The sequence below is a fragment of the Silene latifolia genome, chromosome Y (assembly GCF_048544455.1).
Source record: "Silene latifolia isolate original U9 population chromosome Y, ASM4854445v1, whole genome shotgun sequence".
Classification (NCBI taxonomy): Eukaryota; Viridiplantae; Streptophyta; class Magnoliopsida; order Caryophyllales; family Caryophyllaceae; genus Silene; species Silene latifolia.
The window spans coordinates 310,510,685-310,524,624 of record NC_133538.1 but is presented as its reverse complement, the minus strand read 5'-3'; the positions used below and the strand labels follow the sequence as shown (position 1 = coordinate 310,524,624).

At 39.2% G+C, this 13,940-nt stretch overlaps 1 protein-coding gene and 1 long non-coding RNA gene across 4 annotated transcripts; both read left to right on the top strand.

The window, feature by feature from the left end:
• Positions 1-2,533: 2,533 nt before the first annotated feature.
• LOC141633320 (uncharacterized) lies at positions 2,534-8,463 on the top strand. 3 transcript variants are annotated; one of them, XM_074445805.1, is made up of 7 exons: positions 2,534-2,783; positions 4,722-5,231; positions 5,314-5,366; positions 5,995-6,032; positions 6,428-6,746; positions 6,905-7,200; positions 7,546-8,463. In XM_074445805.1, exons 1-7 carry the CDS (start codon positions 2,771-2,773, stop codon positions 8,168-8,170), a joined length of 1,854 nt encoding a protein of 617 aa, XP_074301906.1. In that variant the 5' UTR covers positions 2,534-2,770; the 3' UTR covers positions 8,171-8,463. The 3 variants fall into 3 exon arrangements, with proteins under 3 accessions (XP_074301906.1, XP_074301905.1, XP_074301907.1); XM_074445804.1 differs by having other exon boundaries at positions 5,995-6,041; XM_074445806.1 differs by lacking the exon at positions 2,534-2,783 and having other exon boundaries at positions 5,210-5,231; positions 5,314-5,370; positions 5,995-6,041.
• Positions 8,464-10,332: 1,869 nt separating this feature from the next.
• On the top strand, positions 10,333-13,450 carry LOC141626895 (uncharacterized). Its single transcript, XR_012536464.1, has 3 exons — positions 10,333-10,534; positions 10,634-10,694; positions 13,274-13,450. It is a non-coding gene; the product is annotated as an uncharacterized LOC141626895 (long non-coding RNA).
• Positions 13,451-13,940: the final 490 nt, after the last annotated feature.

Below are 13,940 nucleotides of genomic sequence, written 5' to 3'. Positions count from 1 at the left end.
ATAGAGAATTGGAGGGAGTAGTATTTATTACCATCCAATTTGGGATTTAGTTCAATTGCTTACATTTCTAAATTTGGCATATTTTTTTATGGGTAATTAGTTGTATGCGATAAAAGATCGGATAATAGTGAAAAATGGATTAATGATTGTTATTTAACGCTGAAATTGAATAGGTTAACTTCAGAAATGACCTAGGGCACGTGGTTTAAAAACCATGAGAAAAAATATGTTTTCAAGTACGACCTCCTGAACGGTCCAAGTTGAAATGTAATACACAGTTTTCGGAGATTTCAGGATCCTGGAACAAAAATGTCTGAAAATCAAACTGCGGGTTCAATGGATCATATAAAGCGGTCACACAAATTTTGAGGAGCAACTGAGGATAATTGAGGACGCATGTATGCGATAAACTAGTCTTGGTCAAAAATCGTATAATTGTGAAAAATGGATTAATACTTGTTATGTAGGGTCGAAATTGAATAAGTTGCCTCCTGAAGCGACCCCGGACACACGGTAGAAAAATCGGAAGAAAACTAAACGTGATCATGTACGACCTCCTGAACGGCTCAAATTAAAGTGTAATACACCGGTTTTCGAAGATTTTGGGGTCCGGAAATCTAACGGAGGGTCCCTTAGGTCAGATAAAGAGACCATGCAAATTTTGAGTAGCAAGAATGGCTATTTGAAGGTATGGTATGCGATAAATCGGCTATGTCGAAAATCGGATAATCTATAAAAGTGATGTGTACTTGTTTTTTGTCCATAAAATCAGATAACGTACCTCCTGAATCGACCCCGAATACGTGATAGAAAAACCCGGGAAAAAAAGAAATGTCGCCCGATACAATATCCTTAATGCTCAAATTGAAGTGCATACACAATTTCCAGGTATTACAGGTTCCGGAGCAAAAATGTCCAGAAATTGCACGGAGGGTTCCTCGGGTCAGATAAAGCGGCCACGCAAATGTTAAGGAGCAAATGATGAATTTGACTGTGCTAGTATGCGATAAACCAGCCTCAGCTCGGACAAAAATTGGATAATCGTGAAAAATGGATTAATGCTTGTTATTCGGGATTGAAATCGAATAAGATATATAACAACCCAACTCACCACCGTCGTAAAACAACTCCAATAAGATGGGTGTGCACCGTTGGGCCCATTATTTGTCTCCAGTTAAGCGAAAAGCACAAGACCTTGTTACTAAATGGAGAGTGGAATCCCTTATAAACATATCACAAGTATCTTATTCCTCCGATGTGGGACAACTTTCCTCTCAATCTCTTGGGATGTTACAGGATACATCCTGAAGAGACCCAAGAAACACGGTAGAAAAGGCGAGAGAAAAAGACACGTGGTCTTATGGCCTTCTAAACAAATTGAAGTGCAATACACGATTTTCGGGTCCCAAAACAAAAATGACCGGAAATCAAATTGAGAGTCCGTTGGGTCACATAAATAGGCCACACAAATTTTGAGGAGAAACAATGATTATTTGAGGGCGTTAGTATGTGATAACCAGTCTCGATCTCGGATAATCGTGTAAAAGCAATGTATACTTGTTTTTTGGGTATGAAATCGGATAATGTACCTCCTAAAGCGACCAGGGACACATGATATAAAACTAGTAGAAAAAGAAACGTGGCTCGATACGATCTCCCTAGTGCTCAAATTGAATTGAATACGCGATTTTCCAGAATTCTGAGCTTCCGGAGCAAAAATGTCTAGAAATTGCATGGTGGGTTCCACAGGTTAGGCGAAGCGGCCACGTAAATTTTGAGGAGCAATTGATGACATTTGACTGTGCCTGTATGCGATAAACTAGCCTCGCAACAAAATCAGATAACTTTGAAAAATGGATATACTTGTTATTTAGGGCTGAAATCGAATAGACTAACTCCTGAAACAACTCCGAAAACGTGGTAGAAAACGCGGGAGAAAAAGAAATATGGTCTGTTACGACCTTTTGAACGACCCAAATCGAAGTGTATAATAGACGGTTTTCGGAGATTCTGGGATCTCCCCCTAAAAAAAAAAAGACCGGGAATTGAACTGAGGTCAATATATTGTTTTACAATATGCTGATTTATCCCAGCATATTGGTTAACATATTCTACACTAGGAAATTTTACACCATTTTACAAAGAAAACTAACAATCTGCTAACTACCAAACACTCAAATTAATTCTTCTAATTAAAATATGTTAGTCAAACATTTTAATAAAATTTTATTATCCGCTTTTACGATGTGCTTATGTTGAAATTAATCATTGATTAACAAACATGACCTTAAACAAAAAAAAAAAAAAATCAACTCAAATCCACTAATTAAAATGTGAAAATTTATTAGGTCCTCCGGGAGGACCATTAATGTATCCTCCTTAGCCATGCCTATATTTATTTTATATTTACCTTTATATTTATTGTTTTTAAATAGCCATAAATACTTCTTATTGGCTAGAGAAGACACATTAATGGTCCTCCCGGAAGACATGTACGGAGTACATTAACTTAGTGAAGAAAACAACAAAAGATGTAAGATACCATAATACCAGATGACATGGTTGTGTTAACCACCATACAATTATTATACAAAGACCAACTCTCTTTTATCCTCCCATTTCACTCCTAATCTTCTTTACAATTTCTCCCCAATTTTCTTCCTTTTCACTTCAGTAGTATAATCAATAAAACCTAATTCAATTGGGGAATGTTGATGAACATTTCTGCTGTTTCTGGGATTTTCTGTGATTTCGACTGAATGACCTCCTCATGCCTTTATTAGGTTTGTTTTCTCTGTAAATTACATGTCTTTTTTGTTAATAGAATTGTTGGTTTTTTGTGTTTATGCTGTAAATGCAGTCTAGGATGCTAAAAATTAGTCTTTAATAGGATTTATTGTGACCCAAATGCAGTAGAAGTGATATGGGCATCTGGGTATTTGAGTATAGTAGGAGCCATGATTTGTCGGTTGGGGGGGGTTGGGGTTGTTTAGGTATAAAGGGAGCCACAAGTGCGAGTTTGATGTGACGAGGTTCGAACCGGGGTCATGAGTACCACCTCTCAGTAACGTTACAGACTAAGCTGGTTGACATTTGGTTTTATGCTGTAAATTCAGTACAGGATGCTAAAGATTTAGTCTTTAATAGGATATATTGTGACCCAAATGCAGTAGATATGATTTGGGCAGGTGGGGTATTTGAGTGTAGTGGCGGAACCAATGATTTGTCGTTATAGGGGGCGATTTTGATGTTGACGAGGTTCAAACCTAGGTTTAGAGGAGAAATAGTTCATTGTTCCAGACGGCCTTCCGTGCGACCGTGCCAGTCCACCCACCTCTGTTTGAGTGGGTAAGGTTTAGAGGAGAAATTGTTATTTCTTAGAAATATTGATTTTATGGCAGAATTGTTCATTCTGTGTTCCTTTAAGCAGACTGTAGTTAAGCGTGACAGTAAAAACATTATGGCAATGTGGAAATTGTAAAAGGGTTTGATAGTGGAGTAGTATTTTGGAGAACCTGTTAGATCTCATTTTGTAAAAGGGTTTGACATTAGTCTTGTGTAAAACGGTTGTGCACTTGTGCCAAACTGCCAATATGTTGAACCATTACTTGTGGAATTAGGTATTCAGGTCTTGGGCTCTTGGCTAATTATGTCATATAGAAGTAATAGAACTATAGAACCATCTGGGTGTTTGTTGGGTATACACTATACAGCATAGTATACCAGAGCCTATGTACTTGGACTCGGCTAGTGGTGTCGAAAAAGGGGTACTACTCTGTCCTGAAAAGAGAGTGTGGCGGCATGTCCTCTGCACATGAGTGTAGTTTTAAAGTATGAAATATTAGGGTGTTTTTATTTAAGATGTTTGAGACCTAAAGCTCAAATTGTGAAAAATCATAAGAGTACTAACTACTACTCCCTCTGTCCCGGTCATTTGTTGTCCTATTCTATTTTCGGGTGTCTTAGTCAATTGTTGTCCTTTCTATTTTAAGAATGAATTTAATGAGCAATTTGATCATTCACACTCAATTTGTTCCACTAGTCATTTATTAATTGACCCCCTCCCTTTTTCTTGGTCTTTGTGCCAAAATCATAGGACAACAATTGACCGGGACGGAGGGAGTATTTGCTTCATTTGACATTCTCTTCCTCTACATTTTTTGTGGGAGCTCCCATTTTTGTCTCCACTGATAAAGTGATGGTTTGGTAGATGCTGGGTACGGATTCCATACCAATGTACATATCTTTAGTGTCATGTTGAACATGGGCATGGCCGTAGTAAGCAGTTGAAGTAAAATAGAACATCGCTTCTCTAATACATTGTAGGTCTTTTTGCCTTTTTGGTTATGCATGAAGTAGTAAAGGATTGATATCTAAGATCTCATGCACTGTCCAATGGAGCTGATCTTTTGAGTATCTAGCTTATAGGATCAGATTATAGGTCCCGCTATTGACCCAAAAAGACGAGTTGGAAAGCATACATAAGTTTTTAGTGATAGTAATGACAAAAAGCTCAATAAACGCAACGAGAATGACCCGGCTCAAATACAAATCACTTAAGGCGAAGAGACCCGACCCAATAAAAACCCAAAAGCACGTGAAATGCCTGAATGACCGGTCCCTTTCCCACCCAAATGACCATTTGCCAGCTAGGTGTGCATAATTGTTTATTTTTCTTATCAGGGATTAATACTAATTTAATGTTCTAATCATTTTGGCAGATATTGCTATTGCACAATCCTCCATCCCGACTCATTTAGGTTACACGAGGGTGCGGTTGTTTATTAATGGTAATATACCAAATTATCCTCTGTTACAACATGAGGATAGATGGGCATCATCTCGTAAATCTTTGCAAAATACTGGAAACTTGAACTTTGGCTTGGTTTATTTTAAGAAGTCGTGTCCTGGATTCCTAGTTAGTGCCGTGGCTACTCTTGAGCCACAGTGCTTGAACTTTGGCTTGGTTTATTTTAAGAAGTCGTGTCCTGGATTCCTAGTTAGTGCCGTGGCTACTCTTGAGCCACAGTGTTTAGTCCTGAATAAAGACATAGAGAAGGATAACAATGCATTATCATCTACAGCCGAATTACAATCTATAACAGTTCAAAATGAGTCTTCAAGTGGAGGTTCAGAGGAAGTTGATGAGCGAGAAAAATTGAGGCGCTTGAGGATTTCTAAAGCAAATAAAGGAAATACACCTTGGAATAAAGGCAGAAAGCACAGCCCTGGTAAGTCATTCGACTTGCTACAATTAGCTAGCTTGTACGTACTAATCAAGCATATTGGTGATAACTATGCGAAAATGTGCAGAAACTCTTCGACGAATCAAGGAGAAGACCAGACTTGCCATGCAAAGCCCTAAGGCATGTAAGATTAGTTGCAAGTTTACTACAGCTTATACATCTTTAGGAGCAGCATGCAGTAATGTTAGGAATAACCTCATTAAAATATAACAAAAATACTGTTCCATGTTTTTTTTCCGTATTTGATAAAATTGACCATGTAGCCTCAGACTCTCAGGCTTTACCGTTCTCCGAGTTCTCAAATTGGAAAGCAAGAATAATATGATCATATTCACTATAAATCCTTGCGTAGTTCATTGTGCCACTGGTAGTGCGGCTAAACAAATTTCAAATTTTGTGATTCTGCTGGAGCTATGACATTTTTTTTAGAGCCTAGTCATTATAGTATGAATTTGAATCTTGAATCGCAATCCGTACTGATGAATAGCCGCTGGGTTTTATTTACCTTCACTAGGTATTCCATGGCTGTTCCAAATTAAGGGCATTTTGTTCTAGAATTGACTAGTTATAGTCTTTTATAAGTTTGAAAGAACAATTACGTTAACGAATTCCGTTTTTGGTGAATACAAATACATAAGCAACTCGCTAAAATTTAGATTGAACTAATCCCAATTATCTTCAACTGAATGAGGTTATTTATGTGATTACTTTGAGCTTTCCTTCTGTCTAATGACCCTTCCTGATTCAGGTGAAGATGAAGTTGGCAACTATGGGCCATGCACAAAGGTGGATAAGGCATAAATCCTACACTTTTTTTTAGTGTCAACTCCCTAAATATGACATGACGATACGTGTGACTTTCTTATCTTGCTAGTATATTCACTAATTTATTCTAAAATGTTTTCTGTATCACTTTTTTTTTTTTTTCCTTATTTTGCTGGCCATATTAACGGTTTCAATTGATGATAGATGTTAGCCGACTCCAAATTATTTTCGGATTTAGGCTCTCTTTTTGTTGTTGTTGCATGTGACGTACAACTTTAACCTTTCGTTAGTTCAAATCTTATCTTTTTGTGTCAAGTGCGTCTTAGACTCTTAGATTGCCCTGCTCTAGCATTTTATGTGTGCAGTCGTGGTTAATTTTCTATGAGATTTCACCTTCATATTGTTTCTGTATGAAGCCCAGAAACCAGGGTGAAAATTGCAGCCGGAGTGAGAATGGGCTGGCAGAAGCGTCGTGAAATGCTCATGCTTCAAGAAACCTGCATCTTTGATTGGCAAAATCTAATTGCTGAAGCTGCTAGAGGAGGCTTTCAGGACGAAGAAGAGCTACAGTGGGATTCCTATGATATCTTGAGCAAGCAGTTGCAACAGGAATGGTTGGAAAGTATAGAGCATAGGAAATCCTTACCTAGACCCAAGGGTAGCAAGCGAGCACCTAAATCTCTTGAACAACGAAGAAAGATTGCTGAAGCCATCTCCGCTAAATGGGCTGATCCGGTAAGTTTTTCACGCTATAGCTAGCCTTTTTTCTATTTAGAGACCGTGTGTCTCAAAAATCATATAGCTTGTCTGCTTGAGTGAGTCTTGTATGAGACATGCTCACTAGAGAGACCCATATGTAGTTTTACTCGGAATTTTTTCTACTTTTACGCTAGGCATACCGCACAAGGGTCTGTACTGGCTTGGCTAAATATCATCGAATACCAGAGGGTGCTGAAAGAAAGGTAAGAAAGAAGCAAAGTGGTGAGGACTCAACTAATACTTCTAGAAAGAAAAGTGAGAAAGAAAAATCCACTGCAAACGGAAGTACTCAACTACCCAAACTGAAGAAAAGGAACGTCCCAAAATACAAAGATCCACTGTCTACATCCAAACTAGAAATGCTGAAGAGTATTAGAGCTCAAAGAGGGACATCAGACACAATGAAGATCGAGGCCTTAGAGCGAGCCAAGTAAGTCTTCTATCCCCAAAATGGTGTTTCTTGTTTTAGCCATCCTTTTCCTTTTTTTGTTCATTTATTTGTTTTGTACTTGTGTATGCACGTGCAGCCTGTAGCTCCAATGATAAAACCGCATGTTAAATGATAAAATGTAAAGTGCACAAGGTTTGAACATATTACTGATATTAGTATATTACTCCTCGTTTCTGTTTTCTGTACATGGGTAAATGGTAGACACTATTGATGATTCATTCTTGTGTTGCGCTGCTAATTCTGAATATTCTGTCTAAGACTTACGTAAGCTATGTTCTTTTCCTTGAGAAAACTATTTGGTCGTGAAATTCTGCATATATGCAGGTTGCTTATTGCAGAAGCTCAAAAGGCAGCGAAAGCCCTTGAGGTTGCTGCTACAAGAAGCCCCGTTGCTAGAGCATCCCTCATTGAGGCGCACAAGCTAATCGCTGAAGCAACTCAATCGATCAAGTCAATTGAAAACGGGGAACTTCCTCCACAAGATAACGTCCAATCTGGGCATCAGGAGTATGCTGGAAAAGGCGGAGAAACCCTCACTGAAGATGCTGATCAGAGATACAATATAGCAGTGAATGGCAAAAAAACCATAACACCAAAAGTAAATCAAGAATACCAGAAAATGGTGAATGGTTTCCAATCGATGAAACCAGGTGAAGACCGAAATCTAGATACCAACCTCTATCACAAGCATACCCTTCCTACAAGCCTCGGGGGTTATATGCTTGGGCTCAGCCTAGAGAGCTTTGCAGAAAAGCAAGACATAAAGGAACGCACGGAAAAGCAGTATCCTCTCGGAAAGAATGGAGTTCCCTCTGTCAATGGAGTTAAGTTGCAAAATCATGAAGAACATGCACACCCAACTGCGAAATCAGCGACCAAAAAATGGGTTCGTGGGAGGCTTGTTGAAGTCGGGGAAGGTGTCATAAACAATGATGGTGTTTCTGATTAGCTTCAAGAGATGCAAAAATTAGTGTAAACAAAGGAGATTAACTGCCATGCTTGCTTAGAGTTATGTAGCTCTGCAACCTGTATCGGGTCTTAAATACGGTTTACGAAAATTTTGATTAATTGCAAGATCATGATTATAAATGTAATGTCTACTTGGCTATGTAATTAGTTCTGTTTCATGCTCAAGATAGCTTATGTATATGATAATATGAAGAAACTTGCTGTGTGTGACGATCCGTACACTTTGAACCCTTAGATTTATTCATACTTATGTAATTTTTCCCTTGTATATTTTTAGTAAATACTTTCCTAGTTTAGCATAGTTTTAGAATAGCTTTTCTTTCCATAAATAGGTATATCGCTATTCTACACTAGTTTTGTAATTTCAATATCTTCTGCTACCAGATGTAGATATCAAATTTCCCTCTTTAGGGAGTACTAGTGAATGAAAATCTGCTTCCTACTTTGTGCCTTCGTGTTGCTTGTTGTTGCTTTGTTGTGAACGACTCTTTGCCTTCACTTTTCTAGCAAGGCGTGTTTGTGGGATCGACACTAGGATCCCGACTCACACACCCGAGACCGATTACGAATGCCTAGTGCTTGACAAACACTAGTGCTTGACGCTCTCGTTGCAATCCTGTCGAGTGTTGCCGTACTTGCCGAGACCCGAGTATCGTGCTAGTGAGCGATCCTTCACTAGTACGAAGATCCTTGTCGCTTGCACCTTGCCTTGAGCCGGGCAAGGGTGCGCGCCACGATCCGGCAAAAGTACCGGACCGTGACATTTGGTATCAGAGCCCGGTCTTCGGACGGGTTTCTGCACGCCGCATTTGTTTATCGAGATCGAGAAAATGGGCGAAACAATTGAGGATTGAGTGGATGCCTTAGAGGAATCAATCGACGTCAAGCTTCCCAAACTCGAGGGCTTTGTTATGCGGATGGCCGCGAGCCTCGAGGAGTTGCAGAAGACGGTTTGTGATCTCGAGACGAAGGTGGACGGGATGAACACCCGCATCCAAGCGATCAGTGATGCGATCCCCGATGATCGGGAGGAAGAGATCAATCATCTCCACCGAAAGGTCGAGATGTTAGAGAACACTTGCGCCACACTCGTGAAAGCGGTGGCTAATGACGGGAAATCTATGGGGGGCCATAAGGGGAAGGCACCTCCACTTCGTCCCTACGATGGGGCGAGGGATTTGAAAGCGGTCGATAACTTTATCTTCGATATGGAGCAATACTTCCGAGTAAGTGGGCTCGACGAAGACGCGGAAGTTGTCACGGCAAGCATGTATCTAGTCGACGATGCCAAGATGTGGTGGAGGGCTAGGTACAAGGAAATCGATGCGGGCACGATTATGGTGACATCGTGGGCCGACTTCAAGAGAATCTTGAAGGATCACTTCTACCCCGAGAACACAGAGTTTGTTGCTCGGAAGAAGTTAAAGGAAATCAAGCACACCAAATCAATCCGAGAATATGTGAGGGAATTCTCAGCGTGCATGCTCGAGATTACAGAAATGTCCGAGAAGAACAGGACATTCGAATTCATTGACGGGTTGAAGAGGTGGGCACAACAAAAGGTCATGAGGCAGTATCCCAAAATTCTGTCTTCGGCCATATCGGCCGCGGAGCGCCTGCTCGACTTTCACGGAGAGCGAGAGGCACCAAGAGTTATTGTAACACCCGCGAATTTCCCTTTGTGACATTTAAACTTTATTAAACCGTTTGATTACTTTATTTTATATTATTAAATTATTCAAATCAATTAATTCATTTTGAGCACGGTTTTTATGAAAAGAATATTTTAAAGCGTAGTTTATATAAAAATACGTATTTTTGGTCGAATAATAATAGTGACAATAATAATGACCGTAATAATAATAATCCTTGTCTTAACTTCCGTCTAGCTATAGACCGTCACATTTCCACTTGTGAGACTAATCTTTCCCGACCTATCCTAAATCGACAACACACTCACCCACACTCTTACACCCTACCTCTAAATATCTCCTTTATATATTATTATATATTTTATATAATTCTTTTATTATTATTATTATTATTATTATTATTATTTTATTATATATTATTATTATTATTATTATTATTATTATTATTATTATTATTATTATTATTATTATTATTATTATTAATACTTTGTGTGGTTGACCGTGTCCCACCCCCCTCACTTTTTTTCCCTTCTTCCTGTAAACAACGAAACACAGCGACAACAACAAACATTATGACAGAGCTCCGTACACCATTTTCGCCCCTTTCAAACCCAGATTTCTCCTCCAATTCTCAACCTTTTCCACTAATCTTTACGCCATTAGCTTCCTCTTTCCTTCCTCATTCTTTCAAGGTAAGAAAGTCTCGTCCTTGTGGTGGTTTCGTCTTTCGCCGTCTTATAAAAGTTGCGGTTTTTGTCTCAATCCTTTCGTGTTCTTGCTCCTTGATGAAGGTTTCGGAGACCCATTGGAATACTCAAGCTTTGGAGGCCATTTATTCGAAGAAATTATGAGGTAACGGTGATAGGTTACTCGACATAAACTCCGTCTTATAGGTCGTTTTATATGCCTTTGTTTGATAAAGTTTGGTCCTTTAAATTTTTCTCACTTGTATGCTCGAATTTATCGTGTTAAATTCCGTCTTAAACCTTGTCTTACTGGGGCTGCTCAAAACGTGGAAATGGAGTTGTGAGACGGTCTTATACACGATTTTTGGTCAATGTTTTGTTGGTGGTTCGAGCCAAGTTTCTTATTTCCGTCTCAACTGTATATTCAAGAATAATACGGGTCTTGTGTATGGTAATTTCCGTCTCAGAATGATGTTGAAATGGACTGATTTATGGGCTATCAATGGCCTGTCTTGTTCCTATCATGTAATGACAGGAGTTGGGTCGGATATAGGACGTGGGGAGAAAGCAGACCCGAGCTTTTGTTTTGCAGGAGGAGTTAAGTGCGGTTAAATGTGGATTTGTGGAGGAAAATTATTTGGGATTGGGAGGTTGCCGTTTTAGGGTGACTACTGGTGGGGGTGTGGGCTTATGTGGGTAATTGGAATGTTAATTGTTGACTTGGTAGAATTAGTGGTGCGTAAACAAAGTAGTTCCTTTAATTTTGAACATGTTTTCCTAAAATATGGTGAGATAATCAGGTCATTATGGGACCTGTAGAGGAAGTGTGTTTTTCTTTGGGCCAAACATGCTTGATAGTATGATACACTTACACAATATCAATATCTAAGGGAGCATGCCCATATCACCATTTCCTTATGCAAACTGGAATACGAGTATGTTATGCTAGCTGGGTGGTGAGTCCGTTATTGTGTTAGTAAACAAGTAAATGAATTACTAATTCATGTTCACGAGTATAAATGGGATTGGAATGTCTAACTTGGATTATTATTTGTCTATTACATTTATTCTCCCCTTATTCTAGGTTTATTATGTATCATACTTGGGCTTGTTGTATATGGTCTTATAGTTATTGGGCCAACCTACATGTTAGTGTTGACTTATGAATGACTCATTTGTAGTTAGTTACGTTTTATTCCACGATTTTCATATAACGTAAATTATTCATCACTTCTTGCTATATTTTATTTTAATCGGCATCTTAAATTATAAAGTGGAATATTTATTAATATAATGCAAGTATGAGATATTTATTATAAATAGTTACCTTTAGTGAGTCGTATGCGTAATAATGTCTTGTATTGTTCGGTTGTGAGAGTCTTGATTCTATCGGTTACTAGGGGTGAGCCAGAGGCCCTCTAGTTGCGATATGATTGTCGGGATTGATATTCTCATCCGTACTTATGGCGATGCAGGTCATAAGTATGAATGTGACATTTATAATCCCGTCCCTGAGTCTTGAATCAATCGGTTACTAGGGGTGAGTCATAGGCCCTCTAGTTGCGATATGATCTGCGGGAGTGATGTTCCCATCCGTACTTATGGTGATGCAGGACATAAGTATGAATGTGACATTAATCATCCCGTCCCTGAGTCTCGGTCCTATCGGATACTAGGGGTGAGCCATAGGCCCTCTAGTTGCGATAAGGTCGTCGGGATTGATGTTCCCATCCGTACTTATGGTGAGATGCAAGCCATAAGTATGAATGTGACATTAATAATCCCGTTCTATGTGCTTGTTTGTTGTGTTTGTTTGTTGTACTTGTTTGTTGTATTTGGCCATGTTTTAAAGGTAACCGCTGAGCCAGATACTTGTTTGTTGTGCCTCGGACATATTTTAAAGGTAACCTCTGAGTCGGGCACTTGTTTGTTGTATTTGGCCATGTTTTAAAGGTAACCGCTGAGCCAGATACTTGTTTGTTGTGCCTCGGACATGTTTTAAAGGTAACCTCTGAGTCGGGCACTTGTTTGTTGTATTTGGCTATATTTTAAAGGTAACCGCTGAGCCAGATACTGGTTTGTTGTGCCTCGGACATGTTTTAAAGGTGACCTCTGAGTCGGGCACTTATTTGTTGTATTTGGCCATGTTTTAAAGGTAACCGATGAGCCAGATACTTGTTTGTTGTGTCTCGGACATGTTTTAAAGGTAACCTCTGAGTCGGGCACTTGTTTGTAATATTTGGACATGTTTTAAAGGTAACCGCTGAGCCAGATACTTTATGTGTGGTGCCTCGGATATGTTTTAAAGGTAACCTCTGAGTCGGGCACTTATTTGTAGTATTTGGACATGTTTTAAAGGTAACCGCTGAGCCAGATACTTTAGAGGTCGTGCCTTGGACATGTTTTAAAGGTAACAGCTGAGCCAAGGTAATTAAGGACTTGTGTCTCGGATATGCTTTAAAGGTAGCCTCTGAGTCGGATGCTTTGCTTATTATGTGATTTTAGTAGTCCCATTTCATGTATTGTATGTTGTTGGGTTTTCAAAGTTGGATGTATCATATGCCTTATCTATGATTGACTACGCATGTTTTGAATGTTAGTCTCATGCCTGAGTGCTTGCATCAAATAGTTATATTCATGATATTCTAATATGTTCTTGTTTATCTGTGTTTCGACATTTTGTGGCTGGGAGAACCTTGAGTTACTCCCCACTGACTGTGGCGTTCATGTTTACATGAATGACAGGTGGTGAAGATACTTACGTGGGGAAGACGTGTGGGCTAGCGAGAACTAAACCCTTGGACCTTAGTTTGCTAGTTTAGAAACCCCTTATTTGTTTATTCGTGGGATATCTTTTCCCCGCTTTCTAGACTTGGGTTGTAATAACCTAAGTTTGTCTATTGTAGTATTTATTTCATTTCTTTTGGCACCCGCGTGTTAATCTTTAACTAGTAATTTAAAAGTTTTTAAAATCTCATAAATTTCCGCTTTAATTTATTAGTTACATTTTCCTCTTTATCGCGGGGTGTCACAGTTGGTATCAGAACTTATGTTGCTCCCGACGTACACACGTGTACCCCAAATTTATTTTGAACTTGACCTTGAATAATGAACGAGAGACGAGTAGACTTAAGGACCTAAGGTGGTAGTCTGTAGTGTGCTTGCTCTTTGTTAAGTTCTAACATGTTTGTTGATTGTCAATTATTTTTGTACCCTTGGATGACCGTGAGCTTACCTACGTGAAGATCAAGACGTGGTGCCTATTGCCGGGAATTGAAGATTTGTTTAACCTTTGAAGGATGCTTCTTCTTCCTCGAAGTTATTCCTCCATCTTTGTGTACCTTGCCTTATCCTTTACCTCTGGGTGCCTATCCTTCTTCTAAACTCTCTTCTGTTTTACTTTGAAAGCTAC